The sequence below is a fragment of the Bombyx mori genome, chromosome 24 (genome assembly GCF_030269925.1).
Source record: "Bombyx mori chromosome 24, ASM3026992v2".
NCBI classification, from domain to species: domain Eukaryota; kingdom Metazoa; phylum Arthropoda; class Insecta; order Lepidoptera; family Bombycidae; genus Bombyx; species Bombyx mori.
The window spans coordinates 12,335,101-12,357,861 of NC_085130.1; the positions used below are offsets into that span (position 1 = coordinate 12,335,101).

At 43.8% G+C, this 22,761-nt stretch overlaps 2 protein-coding genes and 1 long non-coding RNA gene across 5 annotated transcripts; 2 read left to right on the forward strand and 1 right to left on the reverse strand.

Moving 5' to 3' along the window:
• The first annotated feature begins 27 nt into the window (after nucleotides 1-27).
• LOC110385500 (uncharacterized) lies at nucleotides 28-5,672 on the forward strand. Of its 3 annotated transcripts, none has more exons than XR_009976510.1 (5): nucleotides 28-1,624; nucleotides 2,856-3,017; nucleotides 3,745-3,803; nucleotides 4,108-4,255; nucleotides 5,519-5,672. XR_009976510.1 is itself a non-coding variant. In XM_062675791.1 (5 exons), exons 1-5 carry the CDS (start codon nucleotides 1,560-1,562, stop codon nucleotides 5,536-5,538), a joined length of 480 nt encoding a protein of 159 aa, XP_062531775.1. In that variant the 5' UTR covers nucleotides 1,293-1,559; the 3' UTR covers nucleotides 5,539-5,672. The 3 variants fall into 3 exon arrangements, 2 of the variants coding, with proteins under 2 accessions (XP_062531775.1, XP_037875984.2); XM_062675791.1 differs by having other exon boundaries at nucleotides 1,293-1,624; nucleotides 3,745-3,829; XM_038020056.2 differs by lacking the exon at nucleotides 3,745-3,803 and having other exon boundaries at nucleotides 1,309-1,624; nucleotides 2,856-2,973.
• Nucleotides 5,673-15,313: 9,641 nt separating this feature from the next.
• Nucleotides 15,314-20,773, forward strand: LOC134201286 (uncharacterized). The gene is made up of 2 exons (XM_062675792.1): nucleotides 15,314-16,258; nucleotides 20,563-20,773. Exons 1-2 carry the CDS (start codon nucleotides 15,494-15,496, stop codon nucleotides 20,575-20,577), a joined length of 780 nt encoding a protein of 259 aa, XP_062531776.1. The 5' UTR covers nucleotides 15,314-15,493; the 3' UTR covers nucleotides 20,578-20,773.
• On the reverse strand, nucleotides 18,404-19,288 carry LOC134201287 (uncharacterized). The gene is made up of 2 exons (XR_009976511.1): nucleotides 18,773-19,288; nucleotides 18,404-18,653 (listed from the first exon to the last, which is right to left on the reverse strand). It is a non-coding gene; the product is annotated as an uncharacterized LOC134201287 (long non-coding RNA).
• Nucleotides 20,774-22,761: the final 1,988 nt, after the last annotated feature.

Sequence of the window (22,761 nt, forward strand, 5' to 3'; positions counted from 1 at the left end):
ATGGAGTGAAATGAAATGAAAATGAAATGAAAATGATTAATTTGAGACGTTAATCAACTGGGATGAAATTAAATGAAATGAGATGATATGGAATGAAATATAATCTTAGTAAAATGGTGGTCATTTACTAAGATTTTTTCAGTGGACTTTTTGGAGGATCCCGAGAAGTTGCGTCCAGCGGCTTTGTTTCATTTTCCCACATTTGTGCACTTTCACAGATATTAAACACTTACTAAACCACCGTTATTACACATTTAAACCTGAAGAAACACTAAATAGACAAAATAAAACAAATCACACAACTTCACTCCTCGCGCTCCCGCCAAAAAGTCCTCGCGAGTAACTCTCAACCATAAATTTAAATAGATTATACACTTAGGCTAAGTTCACATGACCGGTACCGCGCATAGATTATACACTTAATATATTGTACCGCGCGGAACTGCTCACCGCGCGGTACAAGTTCAAGTATTTATTGTTCACATAATAGCGCGCTGTCGCGCGGTACCGCGCGGTACGCTACAAAACTGTGTCTACATGTTCAGCTGATCCGCGCGGTTTGAGACGGACAGACGCATAGATCAAAGAAAAATGAGTACCTAGCGAAGACGATATCGTGTCTATCGATTTTAAATAGTTTTCAACGCAATCATATAAAAATGAAAAGATGCAACTGACATCTTAAACTAGGTAGTAAAAGAATTTTATTCGTGTAGTCTCAGGTCGGGATATAAAATTACAAAAAGGCTTGAAGAAAGTCTTTCGATTAAAATAGGATGCACCCAGTATCGCCTTTGTCTTCTTCTCCGACGTCTCAGTTTTCTGTATAAAATTAATAAGCAAATTGCTTAACCCGGTCAGAGTAGGCGGGTTCCCGCGGTCAACACTACAACCAGACACGCAGCCAAACCCGAGGACGCCCCACCGACGGGTCGTCGAGGCGATAGTCGACGACCAACGACGTCGGTCTCCGCAGTACGGCGGCCCTGCCAGGCCGCCCGGGCGATGCCGCTGGTGTTCCGGGACACCCCGCTGGGCCAGGACCAGCCTGCCGGGTCGGAACGCGATACACCGTTTTATTTATTTATAAAAATGAAATTATCGAATAATAGCATATCTGACTACCGAAAAAATTAATAATAATAATAATATTCAATTAAGTTAGACTTTTGTTTGTCCTCCCGTGTTGTTATTTGAAAACAGAAAATGTATAATTACATACTCTTTTGAGAACCTTCATGGGAACTATTCAAACCTCGATAAAGGCTTAAATCGAATTTAAATTTAAATAAAAAAAAAGTTTTAAGCGTCGTCTTTTTTTCACTTCTTTAGCGTCGCATTCGTTATAAATTTGTTAATTTTTTGTTTTATTTTATATTAATAATAAATATAAATAATAATAATAAAATTATAATAAAATCATAAATATTTACTGTATTTTCTATGGAGTTATGCGTTTTGCATTTTAAATTTAATATAAAAACAACTAATAATAACATTATGTAACGTCGACTCCCGTCTACATATCCATAAATTATTATTACTTCATTAATATAAATATGTGCCGCAATAATCAAGAGCTCCTCGAAGTAACCTTCGCCGGAGAAAGAGCTGGAGACCACGGGTGAGTGACAAGTTTTTATTTGGTTTTGACTTTCACCTAAAAATCTAAACTTCTTTCAATTATATTTACTTCCTTTATTATTACAATTTCATATAGGCTTCGCTTTATTTAGAGTATACCTACATGAATTGCGTTTATTCGGTACACTTCGAAAGATCGTCCTGCTTCTGCCCTCGCTCAATTAGTGCAGTCCGCCATTTTGTGATTTGTGCGTCGCCTAGCGTCGCATTGTTTCGTCAGGGCGGAAATGAAGCAATCAAATCAAATCAAAAAAGTTTTATTCAACATAAATGAAAGTACATACTTGTTGAACGTCAAAAGAACTACCGCCACTACTAATGTACCGCTACTAATGTATAAGATAGTCATGAAACTAGTCTTTAACACCTTGAATAGTATTCGACAAGTTAATAGTCGGTAGGCAGCGGCTTGGCTCTGCACCTGGCATTGCTGAAGTCCATGGGCGACGGTAACCACTCACCATCAGGTGGGCCGTATGCTCGTCTGCCTACAAGGGCAATAAAAAAAAAAAAAAAAAAGTCTGACTGCATTTAATTATTTACTACTTTTAATATTGACATAAATGATGAGCAGGAAGATTTACTCTAAATAAATAAATATTTTAATCCTACTTCATATTTTAATGTCTATGTTTATAGAACTGTAATATAAATAAAATGATCCTAACAGTTTCACGAATAAAGAGTAGAAATGAAAGCAGCAACATAATATTTAGGTACAATAATGTTTTAGCTCTATTTATTTAAATTATATATTTTTTTATTGCTTAGATGAATGGACGAGCTCACAGCCCACCTGGTGTTAAGTGGTTACTGGAACCCATAGACATCTACAACGCAAATGCGCCACCCACCTTGAGGTATAAATTCTAAGGTCTCAAGTATAGTTACAACGGTTGCCCCACCTTTCAAGCCGAAACGTATTACTGCTTCACGGCAGAAATAGGCAGGGTGGTGGTACCTACCCGCGCTGACTCACAAGAGGTCCTACCACCAGTAAGCATGTTTCAAAAAATAAAAAAGGCCGTTTTATCATGAGGTGTCATTTGTTATTTCTACGCCTTCATTATTTCAATACTATTTCATGTCGTCTAAGTTTCGAAATTATATTTTCAATTCGCTATATACACGTCCCATCACCGACTTGAACAAAATAAAATGAAAACATTATCAATGCAGTCGAAGTTAATCAATTAATATGCGCTATTGAGGTTTAACTCAAGAACAACTGGTCGGAGCTTGATAAAGAGATGGAACTGCATGAGAAGTACCAGTTTTCAAATAAAAGGAGAAACATCAGAAACAGTTCACGTCGAGAAAAGTTCTGAGGTAACAAATAATACAGTCGAATGGAGAGACTCCTTGTTTTTGAAGTATGAAAAAAATAATGATAAAATGGTTCGTAAGATTAGATTTAAACACGCACTCATCATCATCATCAGCTGACAGTCGTACACTGCGGGACATAGGCCTCTCCCAATCGACACCACTGAACTGAACACAATCTATACTAATATATAAATCTACAGTGGTTTTTACGGATGTTCCGTTATAACTACTGAACCATGCATCCGATTGACTTGAAACTTGGTATCCATGTAGAAAATAATCCAATAAAAAGCCTATCCATTAAGTACACATATGTAGAAAATATGTGTACTTAATGGATAGGCTAATATTTATATGAGTGTTGACTGTTGGACTGCCTAATAATAATGACAATAAATAATAATGTTAATTTTAAACGCCCAGCGAAGCGGGCGATTACATACGGCTAGTTAATATTATTGAATTAGTTGGTAGTGATGAAAGACAGCTCGAAATTTTTATTCAGCGCCAAAGCTGATCTTGGAGGTGGCCCAGCACTTGGGAGAGTATACGTTTCGCACCGAGGATCTGGTAAGGGGGTAGCCCGTCGCGGACACGGGAGCTCCGATCACGATACCAGGGGGGGAGCCGACTCTTGGACGAATCATCTACGTCATAGGAGAGCCTATAGCTCAGTTAGATAGTCGGCTAGATGAAGATATCAAACCAATAGCTTATTTTCGCTTGAAATAACTAGAATGTGCCCACGTACTAAGGAGATCTTGGTATTAGACGAAAAAGAAAAAATCCGTCTACAGGTGGTAAGGCGTCTTGTGAGCCCACCAGGGTAAGTACCACCACCCTGCCGATTTCTGCTGTGAATCTGTAATGCGTTCCGATTTAAAGAGTGGAGCAACCGTGGTACTATTGACACATTTTTCGCTAAGCTAAGCATAAATGCCTGTTATATATCCCTGAACCCGCAATGTATATAACGGATAGTGTCCCCGCGGTACATGAGTGCATTGACCCCGGCGTCCCGGGGTCTGTCACCTTCCTGTCTGGTTCTGCCGCGAAGTACTCATGCGTTCAGAATATGCTTTCTGAGGCTCCGACCTGAAGGCTCATCCAACGGTGCTAAGTCCTTGTCTATAGACGAGCGCAGACCGATATACATGTAGACGGACAAGTTCGCTCCGATACACGCTGACGCTTCGTCCTTCGTCGAGATGTCAGTCGAACAGGAAGAAGATCCTCGTGACGGGCATCAAGGTCGTGGATCTCCTGGCTCCGTACGTCAAAGGTTTGTAAGGGGAAGTCTCTGTAGCACTAGCGAGCCGCAGACACAATTATAACTACCTTTACGGTTTAAACGCGTGTTTTTTACAGCTATGATAATATTATTTTCGAAATTTGGAATACTTAGTTTTCATCTCAGTCGTTCGTCGACACTCAAATATTGTGATAAATATAATATAGAAACAATGACGATAAAAACGTGAGATTAAAGCGTAAAAGCAGTTTTCATTAATTGTTAAATTAATTTTGGGACCAATGAAACTTGACGGGGTAGTCATCGGTTTGATATTTTGGAACTAACGACGAAGGGAAGATCTTGTACCGAGCGATTGATATAGGTCGGTAGACCGATGGTCCAAATGTTGTTGTTCGGACCTTGTATTTTTTTTTATTGCTTAGATGAGTGGACGAGCTCACAGCCCACCTGATGTTAAGTGGTTACTGGAGCCCATAGACATCTACAACGTAAATGCCGCGACCCACCTTAAGAATGAGTTGTAAGGTCTTACTTTTAACAGTACAACGGCTGCCCCACCCTTCAAACCGAAACGTATTATTGCTTCACGGCAGAAATAGGCGGGGTGGTGGTACCTACCCGTGCGGACTCAGAAGAGGCCCTACCACCAGTAATTACGCAAATTATAATTTTGCGGATGCACCGGATGCCTTATCCTTAACGCTGCGAGACTTCATGTAAATAAATACTAAATGATGACCGAGCTTTGCTCGTTTTTTTTTTTAATAATTTTTTTTTTAGAAATAGGTATTATTTAAATGTGACGTTATGCTTATTTATATTATCTGTCTTTTTAACACGTGAGTTAAAAAGACACAAATAATATAAATAAACAATTCATTTTCTTGGTCTAACCTTAAACCAACCACTCATTGGCTTCGGGTGGCTTAACAACGCCATCTGCTGAAGTAGCTTTAGTGTTATTGTGTCTTCAAAGCAGTTAGTTGCCCTCAATTAAGAAAAATAGTATTATTATTCGCCAATAGATGTCGGGAAAAGTCATATCGATAAAGTTGATTATTGAAAACACGAATAAAACAACTTCGGGAATGATAATTGTTTTGAGTAATTGTAGTAAAGTTTATTTTTGCATGTGCACTTTTTTATCATTAAGAATGCTTGAACGCACTGCGTGTACAAAAAATAAGAGGAGCGGATCGGCTCCGATTGCGAGCGCATCCGCTTTCAGATCTCTTCCAACCGGTCTATGTGCAAGGTTCTACCACCAGAACTAACCGTTTTGTCTTTTAGATTTTAGGCGGCGTGTTTAATCACATTCCGGAGGCTGCCTTCTACATGGTGGGCACCATAAAGGACGTGATCGCCAAGTTACAGGAACTCGCCAAAAGCGTGTAGAGTCGAAATGTTTTATACGTTATTTTATTTGAATAAAGATGTTGGATTTGGTTTTGTTTCATTTGTAGATAGTGCTAAGAGCACTAGAACGAGTACCTATTTACTTACTTACTTTTCACTTCCTGCGGTGCACTCCTGTAAAGTTGCAAAAATATCGCTTAAACCAAATGGCTTTTGATCCCTCAATTTAAAGTGCATTAAAGATTATTAGGTACTCAATAAGGACAATAGGACTATAGGATAGGTAATGTTACGCGCTGGGCTTCGGGATAAATAAAAATTCTACCGAAGTTTAAATTAAAACTGTACCGTAAAATGGGGCGATTAGAGATTGAGAGGCGAATTGGGAAAAAAATAGGAAAATCTTTCGACGCTCAATATTAGTATTATATTCGTTGCAAAATCTTCCATTTTTGTAGTTTAATAGTAGAACGTTGAAAGTTCACAAAACAACTCTGAATATGCATAATAATAGCTACTAACTTATAAAAAACCGCGTTTCAAATTGACTTCCTGTGGTGGTAATTATTTTAGTGCTAGAAACTTTGCTCTCTTTTATTTATTTGGTAATAATAGAAGACGACTGTGATTTATAAACGTTATTTAGTGTTTGAACCATCATATATATTAAAGGTAAGTCTCAGTTGTTATTGGTTTTAATGTATTTGATAAAATAAAATACATGTAAAAATCTGTTGTTTTTGGGGATATTAGGGACGTCTTAGGTACAAATAACAACGAAAAAGGGGTCAATTGGGATGAGAATAAGAGAAATGGAAACGATCTAAGTATAAATGTTGGAGTATTTCCACTTTCTGGTAGCGACATGGCAAGCGGGCGGTCTTCGTAAGTCAATAAAACCAGAAATATTAACTCAGAGCGTATATTACGCAGGAGCGTTCCGTCTGATACGGCGACTCGCTCGCTCCTTCGAGAGTTTTTTTTCCTACCTAAGCTAGTAGCCTGGAGCGGCTATTCCAGCGTAACCGTAACTAGTAGGTGAGCTCACGGGGCTCAAACCTGACGACGATGCTAACACGAACCCTAGCAAGAGTAGTGCTTCGCAGAATCTACCACCGGATCGGAAACGCGACCCACTGAGAAGATCCGGCGAGAAACTGTGGCTGTGTCTGAGAGTTAATTTACTCGTCGAGCCCTTCGTCGCAAGCGACGGGTTCGACGAGAACGGTGACCGGTGCTTGAAGTACCTAAAAGCACCGTTAGTGGATCGGGAGGATCCGAGATGATGTGTTTTGGGCGACGTCGACTGCTTTCCACTCTGTCCGCAGGATCGGGAATGTAGTTACCGGCGGCCACGATGAGAGGGTTCTCGCGTCGTGCCGCTTTATCGAAGTGGCGCATCGACGCCGACTGAAGATACTAGCTCGAGAGACAACAACGGAACATTTTTATAGCAAGGTATCGTGGTGGGACGATGTTGTTTACGACTCATATCTTGCACGTGTTGCTTTCGACGAATACTTGCACGTGTTGTTTGTCGTTTCATCTTTATTAGTCATGAACTAATGGTTTATACAAACACGCGCCGACATGCTTGCACGTGTTGTTTGTCGTCCCATCTTTATTAGTTATGAACTAATGGTTTATACAAACACGCGCCGACATGCTTTCACGTGTTGTTTGTCATCCCATCTTTATTAGTCATGAACTAATGGTTTATAAAAACACGCGCCGACATAAATAGGTACAGGTTTGTAGGGTTGTCTATGTAGTTATAACAATATTTTTTAAATTTGTTGGTAAAAATCTGGTTTATTCATGATGTTTTTGTCTAGAACTTTTATTCAAAACTATCAATGTGTTATTGTATTGTTTGGTAAATATTTATATTATCAGTTACAGTCAAGTTGGGTAACATTGAATAAAATCCGTTTGAAGATTTATAAATTATATTTTCAAACACTTTTTATATAATTACTTGAATAATTATATGAAAAGGAAGTTGAGATGTTCAAAATGTCAAATGTGTCATAAAATTGTCAGTTATGAATAAGTTTTCAAAACTTTGGTGCCTTTTCTGTTCGCGGTGATCAACAAGAAAAAAGTGTGTGTGGCAGAAATCTGATTTAAATATAGAAAAGGTATGTAAAACACTGTTTTTTTGGTTTCTGGAGGTAAAATATTTATTCGACCTGCTTTTTTTCTAATAATTTCGTGATTTTACAATGTTTTTTGTCCATAATTGATTGTTTCACAGATCATTGTAAATTTATTTGAAATTGGTGTAACTTTGAACTATTCAATCTTACCTAATTGCCAATTTTATATTTAAGGGTAACTTTGACATATTGAGTTGCAATTTATTATACTTCTTTTCTACTAACAAAAGTAATTGGAAGATGTCACCTCAATCATAGGTGCAATCGACAGTGCATTGACAACAAAAATAAAAAATATTAACTAAAACTTGATTACATTTAATTACTTATACTTAATATTAATTTATATTTACTTGGGAAATTATCCGCGACAGTTTTTTTCTCTAAGTTGTGAGACAATTAGAAAAAACATATATTTCATCACTTAAAGTTAGTTCAGCGCAATCGGACAACTCCGAATGAACATTAACGGAGACCGCGCTACCGTGGACATTATTGTAGTCCCAAAAGATTCTGTTTAAGGGAGAGTAAGCACCTAAATTCGAACGAGCGGGCTTTCTTATGAGCGGTTTATATTTCATCTTTCTTAGTAAGTACTTAGGGGCTGATATTTATATCTGAGTTAAGAGTTTAGGTGTGTCCGTTATTCCATGGATTAATCAGGTGGTTTTTTTTTTTTTTTTTTTTTCGTCCCTACTTTTGCAGTCTCTTTCCAAATTACCCCACATACGTCCCAATTTTCCCCAAAAAGAAAGGAAAAAATATACATTTTTTATTTTGTCGAAATATTGTATTTAAAATAAGAATATTGCAACTTACCGTTTGTTTTGGTATTTCCAGGTGTATTAAAAACTTATTGTAACGGACGTGACGTCAGCTGTTATGCCCTGCCGCTAGCCAAGCCGCCAAGCCATGTTAACACGCCCCCTTCCGCCACCGCCACCGCCGCCGCCGCCAGCCAAAGCCAACGAAAGGGGGATAGTGTTAATAAAACAAGCCATGTCAGCCATTTCTACCGCCCGGGACACCAGTGCTACGAGGCCCCTATTGTTTGTGCTGTGCGATTGTGTGTGCCCAAAGTGCGAGTGTTTTGATCTAGCGGTGTTGTTTCGGCGCGGAGACGTTCCGAGCAACGTAACGCAGGACCCGGGAACAGGTGAGTTGTTCGACACTTTCTTTTTTAACATTGGTTAATTGCGGGTAGTTGTCGATCAGCCTGGAAAAGCTGCGTACTCATTTTATTCTAAGAATAAAAACAGAGTTACGTTAGCGCCTTCGAGTCTGGCCAGCTGTGTCCGTTCCCAGTCCTCCCCTACCCTTCGGGGTTAGGAGGGGCTGTTACCAAACCCGCGTAAGCCGATTTATGGTGGTGGATCACGGCAGCGTCGGGAAACCAGTACTTAGTTAGTTCCGTCTTAGGTTAATAGTTTATTGTTCTTATATAGTTATTGATTCATTGTTATATTCTAATTCTAATTCCTTTATTTTTCTTATACAATTAACCTAAGCTTTAATTTAATTAAATTTACGTATTAGTAATTAGTATCAGAGGGTAGTTACTTCAACTACCTACTAGCGCCACTGCGGCAGTTTATGTACAATAATTAGTCGTAATTTAGATATACCCTTCATAACCTTAATATTTTTATTTTTCCTTTTTAAATTTCAAATTGTATTGATTAAATGTTGTCTGATTGCATACTGGCGGCCGTCCCACTTTCATAAGTGATCATTCCTGTTGTAGTTCAGTTGAGTCAGTAAATTTAAGTATTCTTGTTTGTCTTTTGAGTTGTATCTTTTCTTGATTGTCACGGGACATATTGCGGGCTTTCCCGTCGTTGCCGGTTGAGTATTTGCTTTAGTTTATAATTTAATTAATTCTTAGTGTTGGTATTCTATCCCTATCTTATTTTAAGTGGGGGTGGAATTCTAGCTCTTTCTTCTGTTCTTATTTTATTATTAATTTATAATTATAGTAGTAGTCATCTAATAGTTTAAATTTAGTATATTATACGTCGAACGAGCTGGACCCCCTGAGGGTAAGTTTGTTTCACTGTTTTTATTTTAATTATTCAGTTATTACTTAATTACGTACACTTGGCCAACCGGTCGCGGCGGATGCCTGCGGCGTGCTTCGGGCTTAATTGTAAGTAAATTCTTAATTATTAATTTTAATTCTTTTCGATTCTAGTCCTTTTTATTTGTCAAATTAGTCTATTATTATCAATTAGTTATAATTCATTCATTTATTTTTACAATAGTTGTGTTGGGTATTCCCAACATGAAAGCTGGATCGGCCGTCTATTGTAGTTTGTAATTAGTAGTACGAATGTACCGACTCTAGCTGTGACCAAACTTAAGTCGGCTAAGTCATGTCGAGGGGGAATTCACCCCCTAATATCAGCACACCCGGCCCGTCCCAAATGGGACGTCAGGCGATGCCCGAATTGCGTCCTACACCAACACCTGCAGTCCGTATGGCCCCGATGGGTCCTCGGTTGGATAGTTCGTCCGGGTCTTCGGCTGCGGCCAAGGGGTTCCCGAGGATCGGACCGGTGGAAAGTACCTTTCCTTCGTCGACCGATCCCTCCGGACCCTCTCGGCCGCGGAAGAAGGCCAGGTCCGAGTCTGACCGAGGCTCATCGGGTGACCAAGATAAACGCCCGCGTATAGGCCCTTCCTCCAGGTCGGAGGGAGAAGAGAGCGTGACCACGTCCACGGATCACTCCTCTACCGAGTCTATCACTCCTTCCTCGTCAAGATCCACTTCCCCCTCTGGGAGTCCAATCCCAGTCCAACCCGTTCCCAAGCCTAGAGCACCCGCCAGGACAGGGATTGCTCCTAGGCAATTGAGAACCCCTCCTCACTCTCCTTCCCCAACTTTATCCCCAATCCCGGTGGACTCTACCCGAGGTGCCCCCGCCCTAAGCGGCACGGCGGGTAACCTGGACTCCACCAGGTACATGGACCTCGAGTCCACCAGACCACGTCACGCCCCTATGCCTAACTCCATTCCCTCTACCTCCTATGCTGCCATGGCAGCTAGGCCGAGTATTCCTTCCACCCAGAGGACATCCCAATCCTCTCATGTCCCTCCCCCGAGGTCGAAGGGTCGTGCCCAAGAGGAGCTGCGCCGACATCCGCCAATAATGGTGGAGGCCCTCCCTAATTGGTCCCGCCACATGGCGGCCATTAGGGAGCGCCTCGGTCGCGCCCCCTCGGTGCGACCCTTCGGCGCCGGCTTTAGATTCCAGCCGACGTCGGTAGAGGAATACAGGGCGGTCCAGGCCTACCTGTCGGAGGCCTCTGCCAGGGATGGTACCATAAAATGGTACTGCTATGCCCTGACAGGGGAGATTCCGACTAAGGTGGCTGTCCGGGGCCTCCCTGCCGATACTGACGCGGCAGAAGTAACCGATGCCCTGAAGGAGCTGGGGTTTCCGGCTCGTCACGCCAGGTGCATCAGGTCCCAGAGAGGGCGCCCGGGCTGCGTGTTTCACGTAGCCTTGGACCACCTCTCGAAGGACGACCTCGCCCGCCTGTACGCAGTCAATGAACTGCTGTACTTGCCGGGGGTGACGATTGAGGGATGGCGACCAACCCGCGGGCCTGCGCAGTGTCATCGCTGCCAGGCCTTCGGGCACGCCTCCAATAATTGTCACCGAGCGGTCCGCTGCGTTCGATGTGCCGGGGAGCATGTCGTAGCGGACTGCCCGAGGCCGAGGGACGGCCCATTCTCCTGCGCCAATTGCGGGAAAGATCACGCTGCCGTCGACAGGCGGTGCGCGGTCTACCGCAAGAGGGCCAGGATGATGGGAGTAACCGTCCCTCCTCCTGCGCCGTTGGTGCCTCGATCCGGGAACACAGCTCCTCCTTCTGTAGCTCCCATTCCGAAGGGGAAGGGGAAAGGGAAAGGGAAATCTTCCCAACCCTAACCCCCTCCCCCGTCCTTATCCATCCCCACTGCCGTGTCAGTGGAGGCCAATCCATCAGCGGCAACGCTGATGGCTGAAGCCAACGCTCCGCGGCGGGGTATGCCCATTCCTACCCCTCGTGGTCTAAACGCTGCAAGCAGACCGCCCCTCTCACAACGCAGCGCTCCAGCCCGTGCTGGAGTACAAACCCTCCAATTACCAGGTCCTAAAACAAAAAAAAAACAGGCTTAAAAAACAAAAAAAAAAACTAAAGAAGAGAGCGCAACGGGACGCAGTAGCGAACGCTCGTACTGCATCGGCTCCCCCGTCAACAAATTTAGTAATGGAGGTTGATATAAACCCCCCATCGACCCTTCGCAACCGGCTTCAATACCGGAAACGACCCCACTGCCTCAGGCCCAACCAGCCATCTCGGGCACATCTCAGCCCCCCTCCCCCCCCCGCCCTCAGCGCGAGCGCCGCAGCGGTCGACAGGCCTCCCAGCCTGCCGGCTTTGCTGCATGGCTGCTGGCGCTCTGGGAGAACTTGGCCGAGGTGATCTCCGGAGTGATCCGCGAGATCGCCTCGGGCGCTAGCCCTATCGGGGCTGTCCTGTCGGGGTTCTACCGAATGATTGCGCAGTTCAATGGCTAGCCAGGAGCTGCGCATCATTTATTGGAACCCCGACGGGATAAAGTCCCGAAAGAACGACCTGCTTGTTCTCGCCCGGGAGTACAACCCAGAGGTTGTGCTCCTGGGCGAGACCAAGCTTCGTCCTCAGGATGCGTTCAGGATTCCTAACTACTTCATGTACCGACGTGACAAGCTTACCCCTGCCGGGCGGCCGTTCAGGGGCACTGCGGCCCTCGTCAGGCGGGACGTGGTGCATGATCAGTTGGATTTGCTGTCCTTCACATCGACAAGGTCAGTCGGTGTGAGGGTACACACCTCGGGGGGAGATATGCGGATTTATGCCGCGTATAGACCCCCGGGGCCTGAATTTCACCCTGAGGACATAAGACGGGCCCTGAATCACGACAGCCGCCCAGCTCTGCTGGTCGGGGACCTCAACGCGAAGCACGTCGCGTGGGGCTCCCGACTTAACTCAGCAGTGGGCAGGCGGCTGTTAGAAGATGCCGATAGGGGCGACTACTCCGTGGTCGGCCCCGACGAACCCACACACGTCCCGACCGCCGCGCGCTATCAGCCCGATGTGCTGGACGTGTGTGTGCACAAGGGGCTACGGTGCCCCGTAACGATCGAGGAACTGTACGACCTGGGTACCCCACATCTCCCTATCCTGGTGACACTGGGAATGGGGCTCACCCGGGTTGCGACCTCGCCCCTACGACCGAAGGTCGACTAGGAGCTCTTTAAGAGACGACTAGTCGACCTTCCCGTGATTCAGGACCCCAACACCCCTGATGGGGTCGACGATGCGGCAACCCGCCTTGTTGACTCCATCAGGGGAGCGATCGACCAGGCGACGACTCTTGTGCCCAGCGGCGGGCCCAGAGGTATACTCCCGGCCCATCTGAAGGCGATTATTCGCCGGAAGAGGGGCTTGAGGAGGCTCTGGGCGACAACTCGTTGTCCCAGGATAAAGCGCGAGCTTAAAATGAACTGGAAGCGGAGCTGGCGACAAAGATTAGCACCTTCCGGGGCTATGCCTGGCAGGAGAGGATCGAGGAGGCCCGCGAGGACCCCTCCTCAGTATCCTTTCACCGGCTTTGTCGCCAGCTCTCAAATCGGCCTGCCCCGACTTGTCCACTCGTGGACGAGAGGAGCAACCGATGCTTCTCGGCTCAGGCCCGCGCCGATATCCTGGCCGAAATGCTGGAGCGGCAGTTCGCTCCTAATGACTCTGCACCCTCAGAGGCCGCATTCCACCAATCGGTGGAAGAGAGCGTAGCAAGCATACTCTCCTCCCCGGTGCCACCGTTGGGAGATGGTGATCTCATCACTCCCAGCGAATTGCGCCTCATCATCAAGCGGATGAAGAGGCGCAAGGCGCCGGGCGAGGACGGTATTCCCTCCCTCGCTTTTTTCCACTTCCCTGAAACGGTCGTGTCATATATGACACGGCTGTTCAACTCCATTCTGTCCACAGGACACTTCCCGGGAATTTGGAAATTGGGCAAGGTTATCGCCTTGCCCAAACCCGGCAAGGACAGGAGAAATCCCTCCAGTTACCGTCCGATCACGCTGCTGTCGCACGTGGGCAAGTTGTTCGAGCGGCTGCTGCTGAGAAGGATGTCGCCGCACATCCTTCTCAGACCCGAGCAATTCGGGTTTCGTAGCGGTCACTCGACAACGCTGCAATTGGTCCGCGTCATGCATCACTTGGCGGATCGGACCAACGCGCGCCAGTACACGGCCGCAGTCTTTCTCGACATCGAGAAGGCCTTCGACCGTGTCTGGCATGCGGGACTGATCCACAAGCTGTTGCAGAACACGGACCTCCAGCACGCCTACGTGCGACTGCTGGGGTCGTACCTGGAGGGAAGATCCTTCCTTGTCGCGGTCGAGGGCGCCAAGTCGTCGGTGCGCCCAGTCACGGCCGGAGTTCCTCAGGGGAGCGTCCTGGCACCATTCCTCTACGCTCTCTATACCAACGATATTCCCACGCTCGAGGGCAACCTCCAAGCGTGGGAAGCCGACGTGAAGTTGGCGCTGTTTGCCGACGACAGCGCCTACTTCACGTCATCCAACTTCCCCTCTGCGGCCATTTCGAGGATGCAGAGGTTATTGGACTTACTGCCCCAGTGGCTGGACCGATGGAGGGTCGCGGTCAACGTGGGGAAGACCGCGGCTATTCTCTTCGGTCCGGTCCGCACAAGAGTCGTCCCGGGACAGCTCAGTCTCCGTGGCGCTAATGTCGAGTTTAGATCCAGCGTCCGGTACTTGGGGGTCGATATCGACCGGAGTTTGAGGATGACCGCCCACGCCAATAAGGCGTTGGCGGCCGCTCGCTACGCGAGATTCCTCCTCCGGCCGGTGTTGGCCTCCAGGTTGCCGGTCAGGACTAAGCTCGGCATTTATAAGACGTATGTCCGTTCCCGTATCACGTACGCAGCTGCGGCCTGGTATCACCTCATCCCGCAGGTCACGCGGGTGAAGTTACAGGCCCAGCAGAATCTGGCTCTTCGCACGATAGTCGGAGCAGGGCGTTACGTTAGTAATGCCGTAATCGCCCGGGATCTGGATGTGGAGTCGCTCGAGGAGTTCATCCGGAGGCTAGCTCGTAATCTTTACGAGCGGGCTGACGGTGGACCCCACGAGCATCTCCACAACTTAGCTCCCTTGCACGCTAGACCACCTGATGGTCTGGCGCTACCAAGGGAGCTACTGGAACCCCCGGCTATGGTAAGATAGTCGGCTTAACCGGAGTGATATGGGAGTGCTCATAATGAGTGCCCCCATGGGACTGAGCTGTCCACACTCGTCACTTCCCCCCACATTGTTGGGGTGCCCCCCTATGGGGACCCATTTTCTACCCCCGAGGGTGGACCACTCCCCCGTTTGGGGAGTGTTTTAAGTCGGCCCCTCCCCGTGACGGACTTCCCCTTCTGGGGAGCCGGAGCGGGTGAGCGCCTTACTAGTGCCGCGGCTCCCCCTCTGATTTGTAGAGGTGGGGCCGCGGCATGGGGCCGGTGGCGGGCCCCTCGTAGCCGCTGACTGTTGTCCCCGTGTAAATAGTAGTGTAGTTTAGTTTTAGTTAGCTTGTAGTTAGTTAGTAAGGAAAAAAAAAAAAAAAAAAGAAATTGAGGACAACACGACGCCGGAGGATCCTGCTGCCGGGCGTCATCCCTGGAGCCATTCAAGCCCATCGTATTATGTATAAGTATATATGTTTTGTCGATGTAGTGCAGCCGTGCACGCTGCGAACAGCGTACCTTCCCCAACTCCTCCCCGCATCTACTTCACCCCTGCCCTATGTGGTAGGGAGTTTCCGCCCGGGTAGTGGGGTTTGCCCCGAGGCCCGTTCCGTGCCCCCGAAAGGGGGTACGACGACCCTTCTTCCTTCCATTTCTACCTGCTTTCTGCATTCTCGCACAAATAAAAGAACTTGTCGTTACGCTGCTGGTTTTTATTGTCACATCATTTGCAACAATCAGAAGTGGCATAAAGAAATGAAACAACGTCATATACACGCTCAGATCTCTCGGTCTTCTGACAAGTTTGAAGAAGATGAAGCTCCTATTCCACTGGCGAGGAAGGTGTTGAAAAATTGCTTCAGAAGGAGGTCCACAAGGCGATACTTGAGCTACAGGATGAAGAACCTGGAACAATCAAATCAAAGGGACTTCGACGTCGTCGGACCAAGAGCGCCTGCCGCCCTGTCCTTCCATCATTCTGGTTCACGTGGAGGGAAACTAGAAGAGCAGCAACGTGGTTGCGCTCCACTGCAGCACTACGAGTTTCACGGCGCTTCACGAACTCCACGGCTACGAGCTTCCTTCTCCCTGCCTGCGACGCTGCTGCGCGGCGAAGACGGCTACATCAAAGTCATCAACATGGGCTCGGAGACCATCATGTGGCCGCCGGGCGAGGTCCTGCCGAGGGCCAACAGCTGCGAGGAGCCACAGCCAAACAGCCAGGTGTGTTGCATTTCTACTTGCCCTAGCCATGCCATTACAAATATTTCTAGATTTGAGGGTAGAAAAAAAATAATTAAAAGGAGCCATTAAATAATAAGGGTCATTCAGATTTAAAAAATACAGTATAAGCATTACTTTGCTACGAATACACATGATTTAGGTATTGCCAATTTAGTCCAAATGCAAATTAAGCTTACTAGTGATCAGCCCGTGTATTGCCACCTTTACTTTCTCATAATGAACAAACGATAGTTAAATCTAAAGCTAATTAACTTTTAGATGCCGGCATTATAAAATAATCTGAAGCTAGTCATGCTTCACCAGTGGTCTTATTAAGAAACAGAACGGCGACGGTAGGCTATGCGTTGATTATCGTGCGTTAAACGCTATGGTAAAATATAAAAGTATCCACCGAACAGTACTTCACGAGTTTAGATTTAGCCCAGGGCTACCATAAATTAAGCATTGTGCCAGACACACAACTGCTTTCATTACGCCGCAAGGTCATTATTTCAAGTACACTAGAATTCCTTTAGTTTTAGCAAATGTGCCATCTGTATTCATGCGTTTCTTCTTTTTCTCCACCTTATTCCACTAGGTGGGGTAGTTAAATGCGTTTAATAAATAAAATAATTGAGTCTGTGGGTAGAAAAGAAATGGGTAAAAATAAATGTAGGTCAAATCGAGATACTAGCAATTTGAAACGATTTACCTCTACCCTCAGTTGGTATAAAATCAGGTTCAACAATTATTGAGAAAGTACTTGGGAAATTTTATGGTGGAGACTTAAAATTAAATGAGTAAATGCTCATTCTTGGAGAAAAAAGTCACTTATTTAGGTCATGAAATATCTTCAGACGGTATACAGCCGGGTGCAACAAAAATTGACGGCCGTTTCGCAGTTTCCTGTGCCAAATAATGCTCATAGTGTGCGACAGTTTATTGGTTATGTTACTTTAGAAAATTTATTCCCAGTTTTGCCGTGATTGCGCGTCCATTAACTGAGTTAAGAAAAAGAAAAATCATGGGTGTGGGGCCGTGAACATAACGCGAATTTCGAACAACTGAAAAACAGTTTATGTTCCAAACCTATGCTAGCTCTGTATAATCTTATGCTTCTTACAGAAATACAAACCGATGCGTGTAACTTAGGAATTTCTGGTATACTATTACAAAAACAAACTGACAACTCACTGTGGCCTGTTATGTATTTTAGCCGGCTTACTAGGAAGGAAGAGAGTGTGTATCATAGTTAAGAGCTCAAAACCTGGCGGTCGTACAATCGCTTCGTAGGTTCCGTGTTTATGAAGTAGGTAAACATGATATAATAGAAACTGATTGTACTGTGGTTTGTGCTACGCCTACCAAACGCGACATTATACCACGTATTGCGCGATGGTGAGTTTTGAAAGAAGATTATGACATTAGTGTTGAGTATAGACCTGGTGAACGTATGGAACATTTGTAGACGCGCATAATAGGCATCCTGTTGACATGATGAACGTGAATCTTCTTAAAGTTACTGATTCTGTACTGTGCAATGTCAGGACGAAAAGCTTAGTTCGATTATAAAGCAATCTATACTAACATTATAAAGCTGAAGAGTTTGTTTGTTTGAACGCGCTAATCTCAAGAACTGCTGGTCTGATTTGAAAAATTCTTTCAGTGTTAAATAACCCATTTATTGAGAAAGGTTATAGGCTATATAACGCTAAGACCGCTTAGACCATCACTGTGTCACGCTAAGACCAATACAAGCGAAGTACCAGTAAAGAAACACTGGTTATTTTCCCTTTTGAGAGCTTCCGGTGCGTGCGCTGCAGAAACTGTTAAGGTTTCGCTAAAATAATGTGACAGAATTGTTCTCCTTTAAAAGATCTAAAAAAAAATGTCCGCGATAGCATATGTCTATATGTTAAGGTTGACTCACTATGGCCCGGTTCCAAAAAATAACGAATCGTCATTGTATTATAACAACTAATCGTAATCATGCTACCAATACGTAGCCGTATATTAGCGTTCCACAACTATTTTACTTGCCGCGTTACCTACGAGCATCCGTCGGTGCGCTGCTTACTAACGAATCCCTCTGCGTTTCGGTAATGCAAATGATTGTGTTACAAAGATCCTTTAGAAATAAAACTCTTTTCAAAATACATAAGTTTTTATTAGTATTTTTACATAAATATTTTAAAATAATATAAATTAATTGTAATTCATCACATATGTAATTTTATTTGAATATTCACAATTTAAAAACAGTTACTTTAGTTTTAACTGTAAAGTGAACAAAACGCCATGAAGAGACAAAGGAAACGCCAGATGTCGGCCGGACCGCGCCAAAATACCAAAAAAAACTGATAAATTGTAATGTAAGGGAGATATTCCATGATTCCTAGAATTAAAATAAACTAGTAAATACTATTTTCATGTAATCACTTGTTAAATAGTTAACTACTTCATAAAATACCAATTAACAGCTGGCATTAAAAATACGAGCCTGGTTCCTTTTACCTTTAAAAAAGGATAAATTTCACCTAACAGTAATTGCACAGACTGCTTGTCGAGCCGAAATCTTAGTTGAAACTCCTGATTATCGAGCTCTGAATAATAATTGATTCTTGTTTTATACACTCTATTACTTCGCGTATCATCACTTGAATCGTCGCTTGAATTCAGTAACATTAAAACTTCGTTATCACTTTCTGAACTCGACATTTTAAAAGAAAAAACACAAACACAAAAATTCCAAAGCACAACCGAACAAAATCGGTAGGTTAAAAAATGCTCTACGCGTCGTAGTTGTGACAGCTCACTGACATTTCTAAAATAATATAGGAACACTACAGACAACAGTCTCCATACAAAACGCAGTACGAACCGTTATGTTAGCCCTCCCATCCGTTAGTAGCAAGTCATCAGTAATTTTAAAAACGAGTCGTTTTTATAGGAACTATTTTGTCCTACGATTCGTAGATATTGTAACGGATCGTAATATAAAACGATTCGTTTTTTGGATATTGGAACCGGGCGTATAACGTTTTTTTATGCTAACCAAATTTGTTCTAAAATAAAGCATTATTTGTGAACTAAATTCCACGTGGACGAAGTCGCGCTGATGTTAAAGATAATTATGAACTAGTTCGAAAAACTTTTAACGGAAACAGACTCGCAGTCCCTTTGGCTAAATGGAAAATTGTACGAATGCACTATGACGACATTTGTCACGTGGATCTAAATCATCGTTTAGCTTTGATTAAAAGCCAATATTGGTTTCTTAAAATGACACGCTTTATTAGGAAATACGTGGCAGCATGTCTTTATTGTACACATGAGAAGGATAACTATGTTAAAAAAAAGAAGACTGTCTATATCCGATCTCTAAACCATCTAATGATACTATGCGCATGGTACAAATAGATAACATGATGCTCTTCTGTAGGACATCTAAACCAGTACATGATCGTAATGAAAGATGCGTTGTCTAAATTTGTGATAGCTGAACTAAGGCGTACTGTAAATTCAATCGGGACCATTCGTGCATTGAAAAATATATTAATAGGGTTTGTCCAGATACCCGAATCACGTGGTGACAGACTATGGGAAAGCTTTTACGAGTAGGTACTTTAAAAAAATATCAGAAGATAAACAGTTTAGGCATACGTTAAACGGTATTGCTTGTCCACGCGCTAATTGGCCAGGTTGAACAAACTAAACATTCAACTTTAGATGTGTTGCGGGCAACTGATCCTAGTGAAGCTTCAAATGATTTAGTGAACTCCGTCATTTGAGGCACAAACAACACAATTAAAAGTAGCAGCGGCTACAAGCCTTGTGATTTAATCTTTGCGCGCTCTGGTAGATCAATATGTGATGTTTCGATTCCTGGTCGCGAACCAGAAACTGTTGACGCACGGCGTAAGATAGCTACACAACGTTAATATAAAAAAATGCTCATGTTTATAAGAAAAGGGATTTTGTATCATAGAGACAGGCTCCAACTAGTTAGTAGCGCCGCTAGGATTAATACCAAATTAGACGATTTGTACTCAGGTCCGTATGTAGTAACTAAAGTAGTAGGTAACAATCGGTATCAAATTAGAAGTATATATAAAAGGTTTACGAAGTTACAAAAACTTCACTGGCCTGGTATCAACAGATTCATTAAGGCCCTATAAAAGTATAGCCCATGTGTCCGATAGCGCTAGTCGTTCCGATGAGCAGCTCGAAACTGAAGACCTTATTGATTTATTTGAGAACTAAATGTTTTTGTGTGTTCCCCATTGCGGGAGCAATTGTTGCAGGATGGCCGAATGTAACGGACGTGACGTCGGCTGTTATGCCCTGCCGCCAGCCAAACCGCCAAGCCATGTTAACACGCCCCCTTCCGCCACTGCCACCGCCGCCGCCGCCAGCCAAAGCCAACGAAGGGGGGATAGTGTTAATAAAACAAGCCATGTCAGCCATTTCTACCTGCTTTCTGCATTCTCGCACAAATAAAAGAACTTGTCGTTACGCTGCTGGTTTTTATTGTCACATCATTTGCAACATTATATAAACTGTGATCTTATTGAAAAAACAACGATAACATTACTTTTTTGAAAAGTTCTTTAAGCTGTTTTAAAACGCACTTTTCAACCACTATTTTCAATTTAATTTGATGAATTTTTGGGACCAACTCATATTTAGTACTTCCATAGTTAACTTGGTTTTTCTTCTATACATTGATAAATATTACCTTAAAAAAATTAGGTAGGTAGATTCCGTGCTACAGGTACTTTGAGAATCTTCCGCAGGTTTGTCCCAATTTACCCCAGAATCCTAATTTACCCCATGTCATGGTAGAATTAAAGTTATTTTAAATTAAATTCGGACATAGACAATTTTGACATAAAATATAAAATGGTTTTATTTTCTATCAAGGATCCCTAGCCTAATTATTAATTGGCAATGACCAGAGACTTACAGGTATAACATAACGCAGCTCAAAACTGCAACTCGATGCATTCCGAAGCGATAAGGTGACGTCTAGACGTGGATGTCGTATTTCGATGATTCATTATTTGCAGATGGATATTCGAATTTCTGCACTGAGGTTTGAGCGTTCTTGGATTTGGATGTTGAGATTATGGTCTTCTTCTTTGTATTAGATTCTCTTCTTCGAGTGGATCTGATGAACTGTTAGCACTTCAAGTTTTGTTCACTTTTCACCGGGCACGGCAGTTTATAGTGTTATCGAGCAACACTTCCGGCCTCACATAATAAATTATTTACGAACTTAGGAAATATATAGAACTTATTATTCTTATAATATAATTAATAATTTCATAATCAAGTAAATAGTTCATTCATATTTCTTTATACGTATAATATTTTATTGGCGCCTTCCGCTTGACAGCTTCCGGTGCAATAAGCCATAATGTTATTATGTAACGTAAATAATCAGCAGAATAATTAAGATGAACAATGTTCAATATTACCTACTTACTCAGTTTGTATTAAAATAGGGCAAGATGATTGTATAAATACCGACGGTTAGCATATCTCTGTTGCATTCGTATTCTACCCACCGTAATGTGTGCTAAAGAAAATATTTTTAGCAACGGCTTAATAATTTAAATAAATAAAAAAATACAAAAGTGGGTAGGAACGATCGACACAGAATATTAAATCTAAGACAAGTGAACGCTGCGCGCGCTTCCAGCAAAAGTGATCCGAGGTGGCGTGATGTCCCCGCTGGTCGGTCGGTTGCCCCTCCAGATGACGTCACGAGTCCACGTGAGTGCTCGTCGTCAATGGCTCCGCCCATCGACTTTGACTTAAGAGGGAGTCGCCTCTAATAATATATTATTTCGTGTGGATGTTAAAGTGTCTTAATTGTCGCCGCCAACCTGAGGATCCGTTAATACTTCAGAAGCGGGATTATGCCAGGCCCATACATTGACGGATTTGAGACCGCTGAGAAACACAGGGGATACAAAATGCGACGTGTCACCCAAACCGATGCGGGGGTTATTCCAACGTTCCGGCCAGATGAAAAATCTAGCAACGTCAAGGGATGGCTGCACAAGATCGACCAGTTGGAACACGTATATGGATGGGACAACAAAGACCACCAGTTCATCATGCAGATATGTCTTCGTAGGTCGGCTAAGGATTGTGCGATACACCACTACAACTATACTACACATCCGCGAATGGCTACCACATGGAGAAGAGAAGGTGCTGTTGCTCCAGTTGCAAGAGGGTCCGAATTTCAACCAAAGAAATGTTACGCCTGCCGAAGAGAAGGTCATGAAACAAAGAACTGCAAAGAGCCGCGCTGCGAGGTGTGCCATCGCCCGGGACACACGTCGGTCAGCTGCGGCCAGCTCTTTACACCCAAAGGTGAGTAATGTCTTATTTACAACATACAGCGTATGCATAGATTTGCAAAAAAAGTGTTAATTAATGGCCCTAGTCTCATTGCACACATAGACACGGCAGCAAATTAAATATTCTGT